General features: G+C 35.9%; 1 protein-coding gene and 1 long non-coding RNA gene across 2 annotated transcripts in view; one reads left to right on the plus strand and one right to left on the minus strand.

The window, feature by feature from the left end:
* The window catches only part of LOC110446656 (signal recognition particle subunit SRP68-like), a 13,961-nt gene extending 5,033 nt beyond the window's left edge, over positions 1 to 8,928 (plus strand). The window contains exons 4-12 of the mRNA XM_021491912.1: positions 792 to 987; positions 1,825 to 1,907; positions 2,374 to 2,560; positions 3,431 to 3,670; positions 4,200 to 4,421; positions 4,797 to 4,891; positions 5,267 to 5,408; positions 5,710 to 5,841; positions 8,343 to 8,928. Of these exons, the coding sequence (XP_021347587.1) occupies positions 792 to 987; positions 1,825 to 1,907; positions 2,374 to 2,560; positions 3,431 to 3,670; positions 4,200 to 4,421; positions 4,797 to 4,891; positions 5,267 to 5,408; positions 5,710 to 5,841; positions 8,343 to 8,579 (1,534 nt within the window). The 3' untranslated portion in view covers positions 8,580 to 8,928. The remainder of the gene's footprint in view (positions 1 to 791; positions 988 to 1,824; positions 1,908 to 2,373; positions 2,561 to 3,430; positions 3,671 to 4,199; positions 4,422 to 4,796; positions 4,892 to 5,266; positions 5,409 to 5,709; positions 5,842 to 8,342) is intronic.
* Positions 8,929 to 13,555: 4,627 nt separating this feature from the next.
* The window catches only part of LOC110446659, a 33,225-nt gene continuing 25,064 nt past the window's right edge, over positions 13,556 to 21,716 (minus strand). Inside the window, exons 2-3 of the long non-coding RNA XR_002462489.1 lie at positions 17,565 to 17,594; positions 13,556 to 13,878 (exon numbers count right to left, since the gene is read on the minus strand). This is a non-coding gene — a long non-coding RNA (uncharacterized LOC110446659). The remainder of the gene's footprint in view (positions 13,879 to 17,564; positions 17,595 to 21,716) is intronic.

The following is a 21,716-nucleotide window of genomic DNA, read 5'->3' on the forward strand; positions in this document are numbered from 1 at the left end:
GGATTCCTGCCCCATCCCCAGGGGCTAGGGCGGGGCCCCAAAGGGAACATTTACCAATATTTTCAAATTCTTATCCATTGATGACATGACAAGTATTGTATTTCACTTAGTTTACATGCTGATTTCCACATCACATCTAAACAATAAAATAAAGCTACCAGTACCTATGATATAACTCAGGTGACCGCTAAGGCCCTTGGGCCTCTTGTTCAGGTAGTTCGATCATTTTGAAATTATCTCAAGAAATGTTGCAGAAAAGTATTAACATACCAAATATCGTTTCTAGTGGCACTGTTGTTAAGCTACTTGTTTCTTTATCATCAAGAAGTCAAAGATTCAATCCTTATAGCAGAGCCAAGATGTATTTGTAAAAAAGAAAACAATGATAAATGTATTACAGCACTGGGACACTTAACACCAGGATATTCTCTTCCAAATTATTTCAGAAATTATCTCTGCTGTATTATTCAAACATCAAAGCTCACTGGCTGACTACATGCATGAATTCTATCATTTAAATGAATTGTTTTGAAAGATTTAAGAAGACTTTTTCTATTGGAATAATCTGTTGGGGGTGGGGGAATCAAACCATTTAATTTTGGTAGAGATGAAATAATGGGAGCACAATTAACAAACAACTGGATAAAGTTTTCACTTACCAAAAGAGAAAGTAACATTAATACTATTTTCAGATAAAGCTTCATCATTATCCAATGATTCATGTATGAATTGTGCACGTTGCTGTCTTACATGATTACATGAGGCATTCATCTTACTGTTTTTTTTTCCAGATTTCTACATTTGCCACTGTTTTGTGCCGAAAGAGCATGGTTTTATGCTATGCAGTTAAAAGCGGAAGCCAACACAGAGCCTCGAAAGCGCTTTCATATGATGTCACGCATAAGGAAGGCAGTTGCCTACGCAGAGGAGTTTCAGGAATTATGCAAAAGTCCAAAATGTGATGCTAGAACCAAATTAGAATGCCAGGTCTGTTCTCTTGCACAAACTCTGAATATTCAAAGTTTTGTGATTTAAATGTACATGTGTATCCCATAACTGCTATTCATCACGCTTGGTCCATTAGCTATTGTTAGTCATCATAAACTCTGATAATAAAGGTTACCGAAATAGTTTACTGAATTTCCATCTATCTGTAGGAAGACATGATATGGTCTGGACCTCTATGAAGAAATTACTTTACCAATTTTAATGAAAATCTCACCAAGCATATGAACCTATACATATTTAACCACTGTGTTGTTTCAACTATTTCCAAGAGTTACACCTGTGATAAACTTTGCTCACGTCCTACCCACTTTCCCAAAATGAAGAAAACTGAAGAATATCTTCTCAGTATCAATAAAAATAATGCTACATTTTCCTAATTCATGCAGGAACATATTCTGCGAGTTTAAGTAGAAAAACACTGCCATCACATAAGTTTGCAAAACTATAAAGACAGTTTTGTTCCTTGGTTTACTTAGCCAAACAAAGCCTTGTCATGTCTGCCACACAAGTATATGATATATTTTCTTGCATATAAGTAACTCATTATAAACTATTACACCCTCAATGCCTCTAATATGGAAAATGATGCTGCGCTTTAGAACGATATACACGATTATCATCAAATCTGAAAAAAATGTAGCCATATGTCAACTTGGAGATTGTAAAGCGAGCCCTGGCTATGGTATACTAGGAAGATCCCTATTAATGATATTGTGGTATGCACACCTCCATATCGATCCATTTAAAAGACAGTAATCATGAAAATGTTTCAAAATTTGGTGAATCAAAATAAAATTGCCTGTTTTCTTTCTTTAGGGATATGTCGTGTGGATGAAGGCTGGGTTGCAATTTGAGAGTGAAAACTGGGCCAGTGCCATTGAACACTACACAGAAGCAAAGTAAGTTTGTATTGTATTGGTGAATCAGTTCTGAGATACGGATATAGAATTAAAGTATAAGTTTCATGTTAGTATAAGGGCATCCATTCAGCCTTTTCATTATAAAAATATAACTATTAACACCATATTTTGTGGCAAATAAATATACTGTATGCCGGGAAACTTTCGCCTAAATAAACTTTAGTCCTTCACTGGTAAGTTCATATTTGCCCCGAGTTAATTTTACTCTTCACATGGAATTACTATGTTAACTAAAATATATTGTAACTATTATTACTGTCATGCTTAATTTGCCCCCTTTAGGGAGAGTGTAACAGGCGGAAATTAAACTGCAGCAAAAACTTTCCAGCATACAGTTTACATTTGTTTGTACTTTCTCCTTTTAGAGATAATTTAAAGAATTATAATAGGTTTATCTCCTGTCATATTCCATCATCACTAACATATGTTAATGTTGTGTCTACAGGACAATATATGAGAAGTTGGCCAGTGCATTCACAGAGGAACTACAGTCTGTCTACCTACAACAGGTGGAGGAAGTGACACCTAACATACGCTACTGCGCCTACAACATCGGTGACGAGTCCGCCATCTCAGAACTCAAACAGATGAGACGCAAGGGAGGAGAGAATCAGTTCACTTCTCATCTGGATGTAAGTATTTAGTTATATATAGAAGCTGTCTTCGATGTATTTGTTAATGTTCTAGTTTCATACAATTGAAAACACCCTTGTCACACTTGCTTTAGAGCTCAAGTGATATGACTTACTATGACAACGTAAATTGATAATAAACCGATGTCACACACTTAATACAGATTCTACTATGACCTCAGAATGGAGGCAACATTAAAAAAAAAAACTTTTGGTGTGATAAAAAGGATCTTGAATTTGTTGCTGATTTATTTCAGTCTTATTTCATTATTCCCAAGTAAAATGGAATCTCACGTATAAAGATCGATGATATGATAAGACTCTTTGTACATATCAAACACAGTTTGCCATGAATCTGGAGTCAAACATGTCTACCAGCACACCTGGGCCCGTATTCATGAAACCGTTCTCATGCTCAAGTATGGAATTTGTGCTCAAGCTGAATTTCTTGTTCTACTTATAAATTCATAGACAAATCTTATTTTTTCAATGATTTGGAAAAACATTTAAGAGACTTAAAGCCGACAACTGTTTTCAATGTTTACATTTGACTTTTTGATCATTTGACAAGATTTAAGCGAGTTACAAGAAACTAGGTTCAAGCACAGAATCCATGCTTGAGCATGAGAACGGTTTTATGAATACTGACCCTGGTTTTAGCAATAGCAAATGCTAAAGCCATATGTCTTGGCTGGTACCATATCTTATTAAAAGTGATTCCCTGCCCCCATATTCTGTCTCTGGAACAGCGCTTACATATGATTATGAATTATTGTATTTTAAGAATCAGTGTTTTAAGAAAGATCATCTATTGATTTTTTTTGCTTTGAAATTAAATAACGGGGGGTGACTGCTTTTCTTCTTCTTCAGGATTTGCTGTCTCAAACCAGAGAGAAGCAGGCAGCCACTCTCTCGGAGTTTCCATGGCGGGGACGCACAGTACCTGTAAAAAGTGAGCCTGTTCGTCTGTTCCTGCTTAACCTACAGGAGAGCATCAAGGAGATTGAGAGTGCAGAGAGCACTGACAGTAAAGTGTCAATCTACGAGAGTTTGCTGAAGCAGTGTATTGATGCTCAGCAAGTCCTCCGTGATGCCTTACAGGAAGACGCTGTAAGTAACATTACTGATGTGCCTGTCTGATGTTAAGTCTTGTGTGTACTGGGTACATTATTACCCATGGTGAAACCTTCACAGTTATAAATTGTTTCTCCTTTCAAATTATATTGATATACTATTTCATTGTTTAATATTCTATACTTGTAAACTTCAGTTCGTTGTTAGTTCCTGTAAACTTCAATGCATCCAAGCTGGTACATGTAAAAGTTGAGTTCATTGTCAATTAGTATGTGTAAACTTCAATTAATTGTTACTTGTTGTTTGTAAATTTTAGTACATTGTCAGTTGGTAATTGCAAGCCTTAGCACATTGTCAGTCAATAGGTGTGGCTTCAATACATGTAATTGTAAAATCTAGTTAGTTAAGTTGAACATATATTTACTGTACTTATTCACTGTTTAATTGTATCAAAGAGAACTGCAAATGTTAGTGATACAAACAACAGTAGGCAATTTTTTTCTTAAAATTTCATCTTTTAACCATTGGTAACATCATAAAGATTGGCATATTCTTTCTGTGACAGAACTTTAAATCAGCCATCCGAGGACAGCCGATAGAAGGGAAGATATCTAATCAACATTACCTTCACACCTATCTCACCTATACACGGCTCACCAAGACAGTAGAACGTAACCTGCTTCTTATAGAATCACTAAAAAACTACCTACCTTGGAAACAGGTACAGGAAGGTAGAAAGATCACCAAACCTCAGGATTTAGTCAGGTTGTACGACATAATGATACAGGTAGGTCTGAACTTCAACTCCATCACACATTGTTTTCCTACTTCATTATCTCATTCACCCCTACATTTTTAACCTGAAATTGCTCTTTCTTTGATTTGGTAAAGTTTGAATATGACTTTGGGGGTGAAAGGTTTAATGGAACGTGTCCATTTCTTAATAATTCTGTTAGTCATTCATCGGAATTCTATTGTATGCAATCGAAAAGGAATTACAGTAAAATTTGAAAAAAATGTCTTGTCAAATTTACAAAAATGGCAGAACTAAAATTATTATAACCACCCTGTTATCAATGTCATTACACCAATTACATACATAAATTTAATATCTAGAGTTTATATTTGTCTATAAATTTGTTTGTTTACTCTTGTTTTACAGAATCTTTCAGAAATTCCAGGTTTACCTGGTCTAGAAGAGGAATCATCACTAGAGGAAGAAATGGAAGCCAGGATATTAGGTTTTAAAGCATTTAGGTAAATGTTAGTGTACAAAATAAAAAAGCATCCAAAGGATTGTTTTACAATGTAATATGTAGTTCTAAAAAAGGTCTCCAGAAAGTGATATACTGTTTACTACTTGGTTGATAACTTCATAAATTCTTAACAAATTTTTATAAGCCATATATCTTGCTCACTTCATTCCAGAATATGGTCCAAGGTCCAAGGTCCTGAGCCTAAAGTTCTAACATAAAGAGTAAAATTACCCTTTCCCACGCACCTACAGTACCTAATGTTTTGATATTTTTTCCCCACCTCTTTCCTGGGAATCATTGTCCAGTAATTGTATAAGTAATAATTTAAGTTTATCAAATAAATTAAAACAACACATATTTTTTTTTTAAATTTCAGGTCATATTATATAGCTCAGTCATATGTTGGAGCCAAGAAGTGGACAGAAGCTATCGCATTGATGGAGAGATGTCTTACATACATAAGTTCCTCTAGGGATAGTTACAAGAAATTACCGAAGACAACGGCAATACTGTACAAGGTAAGTTTGTACAGTATTATGTTACAGTGGAAGACTAGAAAAAGATGTGCTTTAAGGGAATCAGATAATTTACCTATATTACAACTTTGATACTTCAGTAAAGTAATAATTCATTGATAGTTTTAAATGAAAGAATATAAAAATTTGTAAAAATATAAATGTATCTCTTTCGAATGAACTTTTAAATACCTATAGTACAACAAGAAACATTATGTTCAATTGGTTTTGTGGTTTAATCTAAACATATGAATATGTGTAGGTTTTCACATCTTTGTGAGCTTGTTTTGTTGAATGACTACAGGGCGAGATGGATAGTTTAGGAGACGTAGAAAAGCTAGTGGAAGGAGAGAAGTATTCCTGTCACGCCAGAAGTATATTGGACGTCAATGATGTTGCTGACCAATTTAGTACGATGTCTTTTAATTCTAAAACGGTAAGTCTACAAAATATTCACCTGTGTATTACGGTTATTTGACTACATATAATTGAGATGCTGTGTTGCATGAACCAGTTTTGGTAAATCCTTGTTTGAAGTTTTACATTCACAAACAATTTTATTGAGATAAGAATTTAATCACTGTTTAGCTCACCTGGTAAGTAGGAGAAAAGTGAGCCCATACCATACCAAATTGCTTGTCAAGAATTTCTTTGAAAATTTCTTCATAATTTCTGAAAAGAATTCTTTCTTATATGGTGGGGATTTAAAATTGTACTAATGAAGGGGATGATCCACACCTTCATTTGGTCATTTTGTTTTAAATATGTGATTGATATCAACCATATTTTGTTGTTAGCATTCTCAGTTTGTTATGATTGTTTAAAAATGCACAAATAAAGGGGATGACCATCCAAGGTGCAAAGAAGTAGAGTCAGAAAAGGGTAATTTTGCCATATTTCTTTAAGGGCTATTCCATTAAAATACCCCACCACCACCACCCCGGAAGGCACTTTCTTTCAGGGGGACCACTCACAGAAGTATTTTTTCCAGGAGGTACATGGCATAGAACTATATTTTTGGGTTTTAGGACCACCCATAGAAGCAATATATTTCTATTAATTCGTATATTCAAGTCTTGTTGCATCATCCAAATTATATAAATATATATATTGCATCAGTGTCAATTTCAAATGATGTATAGCACAGTAATACTGGTAGCTGTAATCAAATTGTCAATACAAAAGAAACGTGTTATAACTCTGATCGTGTTTTGTTTTAAAATTACCAAAAGCTTTACATGCACCCGACTTTCACCATTTTATAAACTGACGACTTTTCAACTGTAAACTATCAGCCAAAAACCAGACCTGCTGTTCTGAGTCCAAATAAGAGGCAAGAAACACCTACATTTCCATATATTTATATCATAAATTGCGAACTACCTATACGTGGAAAAGTTGACCGACACACGTGGTCGTTGACATTTGGGTAATCATATACTCAGTTGGTTTCATCGTGATTTATACTTCGGCTTATTGCAGATTGAGTCAATTTTTGAATGATAAATCTATTATATTCATGAAAAATTCGAGTTGTACCTCTAAATTTCCCTGTTACGGTCCCTAACTGGAAAGCTTTGAGTGTGGAACAGGTCTGCGGCTGACTCCCAGCCCTGTTCCACACTCCAAGCTTTCCAGTCCGCCTCTTCTTTTGAAAGCCCCGTATGTAATGTAAGCATTATCTCCCCTTAACCATTTGAGACAGTCGCGATCGTGAAGTGAGCGTTGCCCGAAATTGAAGGGGAAAAAAATGACAGAACACGTCATAAAAAAAGACTAACACATGCTTTCTTCCCAGGTTAGCTGTAGGTTTAATGTACTGCAACTATGAGAGAAATTTTATATAAAATGAAGGATAATAATAGACCATAAATGGAAGTGATTTTCTCCAGATCAGCATGTGGTACAGACCCCAACCATGCACAGAAGTTCTATATTTTGCCCTCCGGGGGGTAGGGTATGTTTAAATGGAATGGCCCTAAGCTTCTTCAACGCTAGAACTATAGGATTGATATCAACCATATATTGGTTGGAAGCAATCTCGGGTGGTGATGATACAAAAATACCTGTTTCCTGTAACCATATTATTACCTGTATGCTTGTAATTGGTATGAAGAGAACAACACAATCATGCTATCAGGGATTAACTTCAGAGTCTTGCTCAATCTGTCTGGAGTAAGTACCTGGGTCATAACATTGAGATTCCCACTCTGTATTCATATACAAACATGTGTACAGTTGCTTAGCGTGAAGAAACAAATACGCTCACTGTGCCCTGATTTACTTCCTGGTCCTACAAGCTGTTGGGAATTTGGTCCTTTTGAGGTTGAGTTACTCTATAACCATAAAATTGTTTGCTGAGCATAAAAACATGACCACAATGATGCTACCAGAATTAGCCTTTTGAGTGTAGCTCACTCCTGGAGGCTTGAAATATTTACTTTTAATGAGAATAATTTGCTGTGATTGTGTAAATATCCAGGCCAAATGATACAGGCCATTTGCGCCTCTTTTAAGTTATCTTGTTTGTTAATTATGTTGTATGAAAACATATTTGTCATATTCGGGATTCAGTTGTAACATTAAATTTGTAAGGGGATGTAAAAACATGACAACTATATTTTTCAAAAGCCCCCCAAAACAATACTGATTCAATCTAATAGCAATTGTATATGTTGTTACATGTAGGTCTTTCATGGGGCATTTTCCCTATACATATATACCATAAGTAATTGATTCTTCGTACATACAAAAATATATATACTGTAATGATGATTTTGTACATATTGATAATTTGTATTTATTTAATATCATCATCTCTTTTTACAGTTGTTGATTTCTATATTTCCTGTTCTACTGCAGTACTGTCTTTACTTAACACTTTACCCATTTATAACTTGTTTACTTCTGACCATTTGAAAACTTTGTTTACTTCAGCCTCTGGCAGACCGCCTTGACCAGTATGTAAATGACAAGTCACTGACCAGTAAGAAACCCAACGTAACTTCCTTCCCACCAGACTTTGAACCAATTCCATGTCGGCCACTGTTTTTCGACCTTGCTCTGAACAACCTGGAGTTCCCGTCCCTGGAGGACAAAGTGGAACAGAAGAAGGCTGGTAGCGGTATCACTGGTATGGTGAAGGGCTGGCTGTGGGGTGGCGGCAAGAAGTGAACCTCACAGTGATGATGAACAGTTTCTTCTGGAGATTGTGAAATGTTAAATATGTGTTAACTTCAAATGCGTGGATTTAAAAACTCTAATATAAAGAGCTGATGTATATTTACAACAGAGTTTTTTTCTTCCTTTTTAGTGAAAATAGATTTTTTTTAACTTTGCTTCTGATTCTGTAATTATGATTAAAAGTACTTTGTAATTATTATGGAAATGGACACATTTAAAGAAATGCATTATCTGTTATTTGATGAGACCAAGAATGCTACCTAAAGACATGAGTTTCCAGATAGGCAGAATGGTGCACAATTATGTAATATAAATTAAAATGATTTGAAAGGGGACTAAACTCTGGAAGTCTTGTGTTGTTGTATAGTATTTGACTTGTATGACTATTTGAAGGATGATGAGTTTTAATGGAGCATTACAATTATATGCTTTACCACTGACACTGAAGGAAATTATACTACGCTGTACCATAATGTCACATTATTTATTTAATAGCAATCATTTGATAAAAAAGCTATGCAAGTCAGATGATAAAAAAAACTTCTTAAGCATTTGATTTGTAGGAATTTTTATTTCTGACATAAATTTTGAAAGGAAATTTAAATGTTAACATTACTTATTTCCTTTCAAAATTAATGTCATAACCTGACTTTAATTTTTTGCACTTTCCCTTCTAAGCTCTGAAGAGTCGAGTACATACTGCTGTGTTGTCACGGAAGGTGTTGTAATTGAGTAGATAAATTGATTTTCTACTTGACAGTAATGAGGTATCCCATGACTTCTTTTATTAAATTGTAATACCAACATTACAGTCAGATGGACTGTACTTTATACATTTAACCCCACTATGAAACAATTTCTATATTTTCCAAATATACATAATAGACGGTATTACCGCCTATGATTCATTGATTGATTTCTGTTCACACCTTATTTCCTTGTTGGGTGACATTTGGCAGAATTCTTCTTTACATGATTGAATAGAATGTTCCACAACTCTGTTTTACTATTTTCTCCCTATTTTCAATTATTTTGTTAATCCAAACATTTTTTGTAGTCCAAAGCATTTGTTATATGCAATATCTGTTGTCTATAACATATAAAATCTCCCAAGGTTGTAGCTGCCAATAGCAATAATTTCGTAGGGAAGTATTGGTTAATTAAAATATATACTTTGTAGGGCAGTTTGAGCTTTTTCGATGCATCATTATATGAAGTCTCATTTAACTCTCGTTCGCATGTCATTTTATAGAAAGATGATATTTTGCTGACTTGAAATGGAAAAGTTATAAATTTTTAGTTATTTCTACTGCAGCTTTTAGATCAGATATCTTCATCATTATTCATTCTAGAAGACTAATATTTCATTTAATATTGACATTTCTAGGTATAGTTGGAAAAATGGCCCTAGTGTCAAGGAGCAAAAATAAAACACTGTTTTATATGTTATGAAAGATAATGCTTTTATTTCCTTCAGGAACAAATTCAATCAAAATATGCATTAATTTTAGCTTATGATCAAATACATAATTTAAATATTCTAACTCTATAAATCATTATTTCCTTCAGAAACCCTTAATTATAAGTCTGTTTTCAAAGAATGAACCATCATCTTGAAGGATTTACTTTCAGTTTATTTGATTTGATTTCTTGGAAAACTACAATTAAACCTATAACTATTTGATTATAAGCAAAGCAGATTATGAAAATTTGAACGAGTTAAGTTGTGGTTATCGTTCGATAATCTTAACAGGATTAGAATTTAATCCTTATAATTAAGGTCATACGAGGCATTGATTACAAGGCTCTATAGGAAATGGTTGGTTTATTGTGCACATATGTCAGATGCAATCACTTCCTTTCTGTTTGATATAAATGTAACTTACATGTCAGAAGGTCACGATTGCTTCTCTGTAATCTGGAAAATGGATGTTAAATTAAATTGTTTCGATAATATTGAAACGGAGCGCAAACTCAATCAGGTGGAAATCTGAAACATCAGTAAAACGATTTTAAGCATTATACCTATATTAACAACCTCGCAACTCGTGTAACACTCGTACCCACTACAAACAGTCTGACAAATAACAATGGCAGTCCTCATGCAGATATATTTCACCTGAAGTCTTCACTATGTTTACGGTTGCGACAACATAGATGCTTAATAAACATGTTCAATATTTGTTTTATGAACAACTCGTAGAGAAAAAAATATTCTTTCAAGATGTTGAAAAAATACTTCAGCAGAAGAACTATTGTTAACCTTTTCACCCCAATGTAACTTTAGTAGACTCCACCATGCATTGATCTGGATGAGTCCATTATGGTCTACAGTGGAAAAAAAGGGTTAAGTCTCGAATTATGTTTTTCGATGTGCTGCAGAAATACAACAAGTGTCAATTGAATCAATTACAACTCAGTAAGCCGCTTCCAATCATTTCCATTTCAAACTTTATAGCATAAGTATGATGGTAAGCTGAATGCTGAAAATGTGTAGAAAACAAACAACTTTTGAGGTGGAGTGGCTGTAGATGTAAATATTATACATTAGTTTACATGTAACAATCTATAACTATGACCAACTCTCTCTTCCATGGGTGTTATATCATAAGCAAATGTCGGAAATCAGGCATAATAAAATAACGGGATTGCACTGGTGTTTTTGGTGTACTTTTTGGTATGCATACAACTTGCACAGGAATAGTTCCATGACTTTCAATATGCATAGCCAATTGACTTGTACACATGGTTTCCTGACTTATATATTTGTCTTCAACTTGTAAAACATAATACTATGACTTATGCATCAATCTCACGCATGTGTTTTCTGCTATATATACACGTGTTGTTTTAAGGTCAATACAGGTGTGGTTCCCTGCTATATACAAATGTTCATGTATCACTCCCTGGTTTATGCATGCATGGTTCTCTGTGTTTATATACGTATGGTTCCTTGCTATATTGATGTATGGTTCCTTGGTTTATATACGTATGGTTCTCTGCTATATTAATGTATGGTTCCTTGGTTAATATACATATGGTTCCCTGCTATATTGATGTATGGTTCCTTGGTTTATATACGTATGGTTCTCTTGCTATATTAATGGATGGTTCCTTGGTTTATATACGTATGGTTCCCTGGTACATACATGTGCAATTCCCTGATTTATTCAATTATTGTTCCTTGGCTTTATACAAATGTGGATCTGTGGTTTATAAATGTATTGCTGTCTTTTATACCTGTGCAGTTCCCCAGTTTATACACGCGTGATTCTCTGACTATACACGTGAGGTTAATGAGTACATGCCGAGTTACACATTTGGTTCCCATCCTTATAGCCTGCAAGATTCTCTGGGTTTTATACATGTGTGGATCCGTGGTTATACATGTGTGGTTCCCCAGTTTATATGTGTGGTTTCTCGGTTTCTACACATGCGGATCCCAGCTTGTACACGTCACAGCAACCTGAGAATTTGTTACAGCTATATTTGGACATAAACTAAGGTGTTCAGAGTAATTTGACTTGTTTTAGGGGTTTAGATCGACTTTCGGTAAAAATGACAACCCCAATGAACAAAGTGTTGTTATTTTTCGGGTCAATCAGAAATCCAATGTGGGCCCCACGGCTGCCATTTTGAAAACTATTACAAACTTGAAGTCAAGTTCTACTGGGCCGATTTAACTGAAACTTGGTAGGAATGATCGACTGATGGTCCTGACAAAGTGTTGTTATTTTTCGGGTTAATCAGAACCAATATGGTCACCACGGCAGCCATTTTGAAAAACTATTACAAACTTAAAGTCAAGTTCAACTGGACCTATTTAACTGAAACTTGGTAGGAATGATAAACTCATGGTCCTGACAAAGTGTAGTTATTTTTCAGGTCGATCAGAAATCCAATATGGCCGCCACGGCTGCCATTTTGAAAAACTATTTTAAACTTAAAGTTAAGATCTACTGGCCTTATTTATCTGAAACTTGGTAGGAATGATCGACTCTTGGTCCTGGCAAAATGTTTTTTTTTTTTGTCATGGCTGCCATTTTTGAAAAAAAAACTATTTAAAACTTAAGATCAAGTTCTAATAGGCCTACTTAACTGAAACTCGATCTAGGAATTATCAACTCATTGTCCTGACAAACTTAACTTAACGTTATACTTAACTATTTTTTTACTCAAATTTTGGTAGGGATGATTGAAATCATTATCTCTACTTCATATTTCAACAACAAAAATTAATACTGTAGGACTCAGGTGACCGTTAAGGCCCATGGGCCTCTTGTTTTAGTATTAATGAGGTTGATCCCGGCCTGTCCCACTGCAGGCGAAACCCGAGAGAAGTCCACTCTAGTTTCCATACTTTTGATTCGAATGCATATATTACCGTTGATCTTGTAGCTCAACTGGTTCAAGCAGCGACCGTATTTTGGTTTCGAATCCCTGCCTGTTCACGTTGTATTTTCACTCGCAGAACACTTGTTGATTATCTTTCTTTTTTCCATTTATTTATTTGATCTTCATTTTACATAAACGTCCTGCAGGACATAGGCTTCCTTTCAGAAATGATATAGTGAAGCTTTTTAAGCCGTTATTAAAGGTATTCAACTTACAGCTTAAGTTTTTATCAGTGACACGGGAAGCCCTGAAAACAACATAATATTTGCATCATTCCGATCATACCTAAAGTCAAAAAAACACGATGCTGCAATGCATATGGTGGCCATATTGGATTTAGGCTCCAAAATAACAAGTAGTTAAGATCATGTGCTCATCATTCCTACTCTCGAAAACTTCTGTCCGGTTAATAATGAAACTTTACACGCATACTGATGGACTTGAGTCATTGACAGTTCCTTTTCTGACCCTGCATCACAATGAGCAGACGCAACTTCTTATTGTTAAAAATACAACGAAATAACGCAATACGAATACGAAAGCTTTATTTAAATTCGGTGTAGTTACAAACGACAAAACATAAGCTCTAATGAGCTTTTAACCGAATAAAAATTTCCTTGATTCATATCTTTCTTTTAGGATTTTTACATGTGTTTGGTGCATGTAAGACATTCCTTGATCGACATCTGGCAGATGTAAATCACAAACTGTATTATGAAAAAGTTGTCTGTATGCTTTATTACGCGTGTAAAAAGTGCACATCTCTACAGACCACTCGCATCACGGCTGGTAGCCTTCAGATCACGCTCAGCACGTGCTGTCCTAGGTTATGAAATGGAACTTCTGTTTTCTCATTGAAGGGCAGTAAGACACAAGGACGAAGAAGCTAGTCCACCTGGGAACAGGCAAGATAAAAAGTTAAATATAGACACAATAGTGTCTTTGTTGTAGCAGACGATCGGGGTACTAATGTTGCGTAACCGTAAAAATTGCATTTGGGCAGTCTGAAACATATATTACCATACGGTAAGTAGGTATGCAGATCACATTAAGATTATTTCAGATATGAAACAAAACTTTAGTTTTTTGCACAGTAAATGTCAGTCGAGCTGTATTGAGTGGTTTTATTAGTGTATTTGGGTGCATCTGCTACTGTTACGAGTTGGCGCACGCTATTAAATCGTTATGTGGATCTTGGATCACTACTATACACACTCCATGGGCTCGGTACGTGGAAGTTTCTATACACACTCCATGAGCTCGGTACGTGGAAGTTTCTATACACACTCCATGGGACCAGTACGTGAAACTTTCTATACACACTCCATGGGCTCGGTACGTGGAAGTTTCTATACATACTCCATGGGACCAGTACGTGAAACTTTCTATACACACTCCATGGGACCAGTACGTGAAACTTTCTATACACAATCCAAGGGGCCGGTACGTGAAACTTTCTATACACACTCCATGGGACCAGTACGTGAAACTTTCTATATACACGCCATGGGCTCGGTACGTGGAAGTTTCTATACACACGCCATGGGATCGGCACGTAAAAGTTTCTATACACACGCCATGGGATCGGTACGTGAGAGTTTCTATATACACTCCATGGGATCGGTACGTGAAAGTTTCTATACACACGCCATGGGAACGGTACGTGAAACTTTCTATATACACGCCATGGGCTCGGTACGTGGAAGTTTCTATAAACACGCCACGGGATCGGTACGTGAAAGTTTCTATACACACGCCATTGGATCGGTACGTGAAAGTTTCTATACACACGCCATGGGATCGGTACGTAAAAGTTTCTATGCACACTCCATGGAATTGGTACGTGAAAGGTTTTTTTACACACTCCATGGGACCTGTACGTGAAACTTTCTATATACACGCCATGGGCTCGGTACGTGGAAGTTTCTATAAACACGCCACGGGATTTGTTCGTGAAAGTTTCTATACACACGCCATGGGATCGGTACGTACAAGTTTCTATACACACGCCACGGGCTCGGTACGTGACAGTTTCTATGCACACTCCATGGGATCGGTACGTAAAAGTTTTTATACACACTCCATGGGCTTAGTACGTGAAGGTTTCTATACACACGCCATGGGATCTGTACGTAAAAGTTTCCATACATACTCCATGGACTCGGTACGTGAAAGTTTCTATACATACTCAATGGGATCGGTACGTGAGAGTTTCTATACGCATGTCATGTGATCGGTACGTAAAAGTTTCTATGCACACTCCATGGGATCGGAACGTTTCTATGCACACTCCATGGGATTGGCACGTGAAAGTTTCTATAAATACGCCATGGGATCGGTACTTAAAAGCTTCTATACACACTCCATGGGCTCGGTACGTAAAAGTTTCTATACACACGCCATGGGATCGGTACGTGAGAGTTTCTATACGCATGTCATGTGATCGGTACGTAAAAGTTTCTATGCACACTCCATGGGATCGGAACGTTTCTATGCACACAGGTGTCACTGAAAAATCTAATGAAATTCACAGATTTATTTCCCGATATGAATGCCGTTAAGACCCCAATGAAATTCACCTTGATATGCATCATGAAAGATACATCGTCATGATATGCCGTGAAAACTATTCCATGAAAATTCCGTGGGAGGAAGTTCTGAAACTTATGAGCTCACACTGCTTTATCATTTCGTCCAAAATGACCATTATGCCAGTGTTTCCACCGTGCTAGTGGCTGATTCAGCCTAGTGATTCTAAGCTAGTTAATTACTTTAAGGGTAGTTTGTACTCAACGTAACATTGATAACTTCATATTCAGAGATACCCACCAACTTCCTGGTTTATGGAACTACAGAAGCAATAACCGACAAACTCTTTATTCTTTAAAAACATGTAACACCTTTAATACATTTTGAAGAAATTGTATTCATTCTCTAATAGTAAGAAAATCTAAAATTATCCTATTTTAAATTTTGTCATAATCATTGCTTTTGACAAGGGAAGTAAACCTCGGAATTTCATTATGAAGAACACCACGTGAAAAGGCAATTAATTATTTCATGGGGGTTTCCCGGATTTATTGATATCTACGGTCGCAATTTTACGATAGTGTAGTGTCTTCCACATGTTTATTTACTGGTTTCCTCTAGAATTTAAAATATATTCCTCCGGTCTATGAGTTTAGTGCACTTGTCCTTGATCTTATCTTATCAGCGTCCTATGTGATTTGCGAAGGTTTGTGCTGAACTTGACAATTTATATAGATTATGATTGTCTATATTGGTTAAACCTTACGTTTATTTAACTAGTATTATATTACAATAAATAGTTTAAACCACAGACGTCTGCATCTGTCCTGTAGATGAAAAGGTCTTTACCTGTACGACTTTATTGACAAGGTTTATAACTCCAAAACCCGGTGCTTTAAATAAGTGTTTATAATGATCGGTCTCATATGACTTGTAAGGTTTATCTACATTTTGTACCGTAAAAAGTTACAAAAAAAATCAGTTTATATGATAAATTCTATCATTTCCATGATGGATTTCATCTTGAACATGGTCTCATTTGATTTAACAAACAGTTGAGTGGTGAACTGTTGATAAGGCTCACTGAAAAAGGTTGATACGATTGTTGTTGACGGTCCCATGGAGTCAGAACGGAGCCTCGTATGATTTACTGCCTCGAGTGTGTTTGGTCATAATATGTTTGTTTTGTCAGCAGTGTACACTAAATAAAACCTCGGAGGTAGACAAGCACATCCGGTTGTGTTTTTCATGTTGTCAGGGAGATGTAACAGTACGCAAACATTCACAATGTCAAGTGGATATAAGGGATAAGAAAGGGCGACGCGATTGACCTATTATCAATTGTCTGTGGTGTCTCCCTCATAACTTCTATCAGTGGTGAATAAAGTTGCCAATTAATCCGTGTGGCAATGCAGCTCATTAATGTACGCATTTATTATTTACCGTTGTGTAATTTGGAGGCGCAATCAACCGTGTGTTTATCAAATTGCTATTATTGTGTTTCCTTTCTAGACGAGGATTTACAGTGCATGAATTTTACGAGATTGTCAACATCAAGGATATAAAACATTTCCCCTAACCCGACAGGTCCACACGACAAGGTCTCATAGTTACAAGGGGAAATGCATGGACATACTATCTTTATTGAACTATTCTAACTTCTGTTGTTTTGTGTTACCTCATAGTCCCCCTTTTCACTGACACGTTTACCTTTCCATGTTCACCAGTTCTAAATGTTTTAAATATTTTACCCTGACACCTTGACTGATGTTTGAATTATGGTGGAACATATAAACTAATTAACCAAGTCTGCTTCAGCCTTTGTTAGTTATTCATGGCAAACCATTTTAAACATACGTGTCGATCGCACCATCTTTTTTATTTAGTACTTATAAATTTAAATACTGGAATAATGTTGTTCTTTTTCGCGCGCAAACAATTGACACCCGATGCCTCGTTTCCTGGCTGCAGTAAGTGGCCATGTTGCGTCTGTTTACATGGATGTGTAGACGTGTTAGCTTTGACCTCACTGTACAACTACACACGACTCACTTGTATAACTCGTAGCATGGGGGACACCATCTGAAAGCAAAAAGACATGCACGTGCAAACATTATTGTCCAATAATGCATGGTCAGACAATAACAACGGCACGTGTCGTTATATCGCAAGGCGTGGTAGAATGGATAACATGCACACGTTTCACGAGTTTTCCTTAAGGGAACCAAAGATAATTCCTTAACTATTTTTTCCTTAATCATGCCATTAGAGTTTACAAGAAAAATCGTAGGTTACAGAAGTTTAATATATTTCTAATAATTAAACGATTTCGTGTAGCAAAGAAACGTGCGTGAAAATGAGCGAGGCTATGATATTCCACCTCGGCTAACTGTCATTCTGCTGTTGCGTCCCATCGCCTAGTAAAGCGAGTATAAACTCGATTCGTATTATGGTGTCTATCAGATTCAAAACACATACTATATATACGTGTACATTATCATATATTCACTTAATGTGTATATCTCATAGTGTGCGTGGAATATTTTACAACACCCACTGTGGGCCGCCAGAGGGGAAACGACATGTGACATTTTATTTACAATGCTTTATAGCGAGACAAAATCTTGATAGGTGCATGCATGCATACACAGGTACACTCCCTCTATAGCCAGATGGTATATATCTAAAATGCGTCCAAAATTTAATGGCCTCAAAATATGAATAATGGACTGAAAATCGTAATAAATGTATTTTTCATTGAATATAACTTATATTGAAATGTAGAAATGGTGATTATTCTGCACTGGTTAACCACTTTATTTACTCATTCATTGAAAGTAAAATGATATTAAGAAATCGAAGTCCTATGTCCATTAAAATTGACTTTCAATCAAGGATCCAATACAGTTTGTGATGGTCAATAGTACTACACACCTGTAATTGTCGAAAGAATGGCTACACATGATTGTCAATGATTTTACACACCTGTATTGATCAATAGTACAATTTTCAATTTCTTTATTTTCAAATGCAACAGATAGCATATAGGAGTTACAATATACATGTACATACAAGTAAATATTACAATCCATTTATGTAAAATGGCGGAGAACATAGAGTAAAATACAAGATGACATCATAGCAATGTTGACAACATACAAAAGAAAATATATAATCATACACGATTGCTCAGATATTAAGTACTACACACATGTAATGGTCAATAACGCTGCACCCCTTTAATTGTCAATGATGCTAAATACCTGTAATGGTCAATGGGGCTACACACCTGTGATTATCAATAGTGCTACACACCTGTAACGGTCAATATTGCTACACACCTGTAATGGTCAATATTGCTACACACCTTTAATGGTCAATAGTACTACACACCTGCAATGGTCAATATTGTCACACACATGTGAAGTGCAATATTACACGGTGGCAGTGTTGTTTAATGATACTACATAACTGGAGATGGCCGATCGTACTATAGAATTCTGGATGGGCAGACCGTGACATTAGGATGGTCAATATTACAGATCATATTATGATATTTAGTCCCCGCGCCACTGTGATGGTCAACACTGCAGATCATATTATGATATTCAGTCCTCGGGACATTGGATCAATCGCCTGGCGTATTGCCACGACCTTACCATTCTTGTATTATTCATGGACGCGTTGATACATGTCCCATGTTCACAGTCATTATATACTCATCACCCACCAGCGTAATTTATATGAAATGGACATTATAAGGTCATTAAGAGATTCCCTGGGTATGCAATACTAAGCCTGAAAGGCTACGACCTGTGTGTATGAAAGTCCTTAGAGTACTGTCACAAACACAATAATCTATAAGCCTTGTCCCCGTAAACATCCCTGTTTACTGTTAAAAAAGCAAACACAATATAAGATATAGTTTGATATGTATTTATCGAAATCATGCAGTCATTGAGCGTAATAATGCTAAATTCACATAATTAATCAACTAATTCCTCTGAAATTGCATGTATGTGATAACAATGAATCATTATTGAATAAAACACTGTTAGCTGAAACGGAAATATTGTGCTGATATAACGAACATATCATCTTGGTCCTGTGGAATTCGTCATAAACGTGTAACAATGTACTGATTTAAGGAACATATCATCTTGGTCATGTGGAATTCGTCATAAATGTGTAACAATGTACTGATTTAACGAACATATCATCTTGGTCCTGTGGAATTCGTCATAAACGTGTAACAATGTACTGATATAACGAATAGCTTATATTGGTCATATGGAATTCTCCTTATATGGATTGAAGGGACTTTTTAAACGCAATGGATTTCCGTGCACTCTGGTTTGGAAAACCAGTTCAATATATATCATATTTGTAATTTATAGTTATTAGTGATATATTATGCAAGCATTCCCTTAACTTTATGATAATATATATTCATGGCACAGCTTACGAAGATTTCACCTTATGGAACCCGAGAGGAAAAACGTTAAAATGACGCTGATCCCTTTCGTGTTCATGTTGTAATGGAAATTCAATTCACCTGGTGTTAAATGTTCAATCTTGTTGGTCGCAGCACAGTTGTAAATAAATCGAGCATATCACATCGGTCCTGTGGAATATGTTATAAACCAGACTGTATATTAGGTATGATTATGTCCGATTGACTCGATAAGAAGTGACGTAATTTTACACTGTGTGTTTCGCAGGTGTATAGACATGTTAGCGGTGGTCGATACTCACGGTACAAGATTTAAGTGTATATATATGATTAATGACTTCGATCCTACATGTCTCGTCATTGTAGTCGAACAGAGTATTTATATTCCTTTGTTATACTGCAGACAATTTATTGTAAGATATAGACCATAGTAATACTCTCACGTCCCTTGGTAATACCTGTTACACTGGACGACATCAGAAGGCGTTAGACATTTATATACACCTCATTGTAAAACTCTCTTTCGTGGTTCACTTCAAGTACTGTACTTAACAACGAAGGTCTCTGTCCCTTGCCTGCTTTCATTGCTGTCGGTTTTAGTGGGGTAGTTCTCAGTGTTCAATTACGTAGGAAAAATATTTTGTGAAAAGAACAATTGAGTTAAAGGAAATCCCATAAGCACATGTTTATGAGTATTTATAAACAATAAGCACTGTGTAAGGAGTATTTAAAGGTTAAACAATAAACAACTGTGGACAGTGCTAAGCTTGTGAGTACACATGCTACAAGACCCTACCACTGTTTACAATTTACAATAATTCAAACCGCGTAGCCAAACATTTCATGTAAGAGAGAGATGGAGGCATATTTGTTTCCATTTCGTCGCGACATAGCGAAATTTTAGATTAAAAAATGTTATTTCGTTAGTTTGTGGTACAATAACGAAACTTTGTTTGTCTCTGTAATCTATCTTGTTGCGTTACTTTGCAACAAAATAACGACATTTAGACCCACGGGACACAGCTTTATTGATTGTTTTCTTGTCTACATTTCATTATATTCAAGAGAATATATATATATAAAAAAAGACAAGAGTTAGATAAAAAAAAGAAGAAGACAAGAGTTTATATATAACAGAAGAAAGATGCACGGCCACACCAGGATTCGAACCCGGGACCCTCCAAACTCTAGACGGATGCTATACTAATTGAACTACTTGGTCGACGGCTATCCTTCCTCTTTCAACAAAATCGTCTTAAACGCAAGTGCATACATGACTATAAACATAACAATACTTTCACCGTCCGTATCAGGGAGCTGTATTATTTATTCTGTGTGCAAATTAAATGACTGTACGAGGCTCAAATATGGCGTCAAGAAATAGCCGTGTGCGAAAACACCAATTAAGGGAAATATTTGATTCGTTTCTCTGCAAAGCAATGATGCTATAGTTATAGTGGTATGCTGGTTTTATTTCTTTGAATGTTTGACTCAAAAAATCACGAAGAAATGTCGCAAGATGGCGACCGTTGTGTTGATGTAGAGGAATATTTGATTTAAGAAATAAACATATGTAATGGTACCTGCATAATATAAAACAACCCCCCCTCGTGTTAGAGTTTACCATAATATAAAACAACCCCCCCCCCTCGTGTTAGAGTTTACCATAATATAAAACAACCCTCCCTCGTGTTAGAGTTTACCATAATATAAAACAACCCTCCCTCGTGTTAGAGTTTACCATAATATAA

The sequence above is a fragment of the Mizuhopecten yessoensis genome, unplaced genomic scaffold, assembly GCF_002113885.1.
Source record: "Mizuhopecten yessoensis strain PY_sf001 unplaced genomic scaffold, ASM211388v2 scaffold2921, whole genome shotgun sequence".
NCBI classification, from domain to species: domain Eukaryota; kingdom Metazoa; phylum Mollusca; class Bivalvia; order Pectinida; family Pectinidae; genus Mizuhopecten; species Mizuhopecten yessoensis.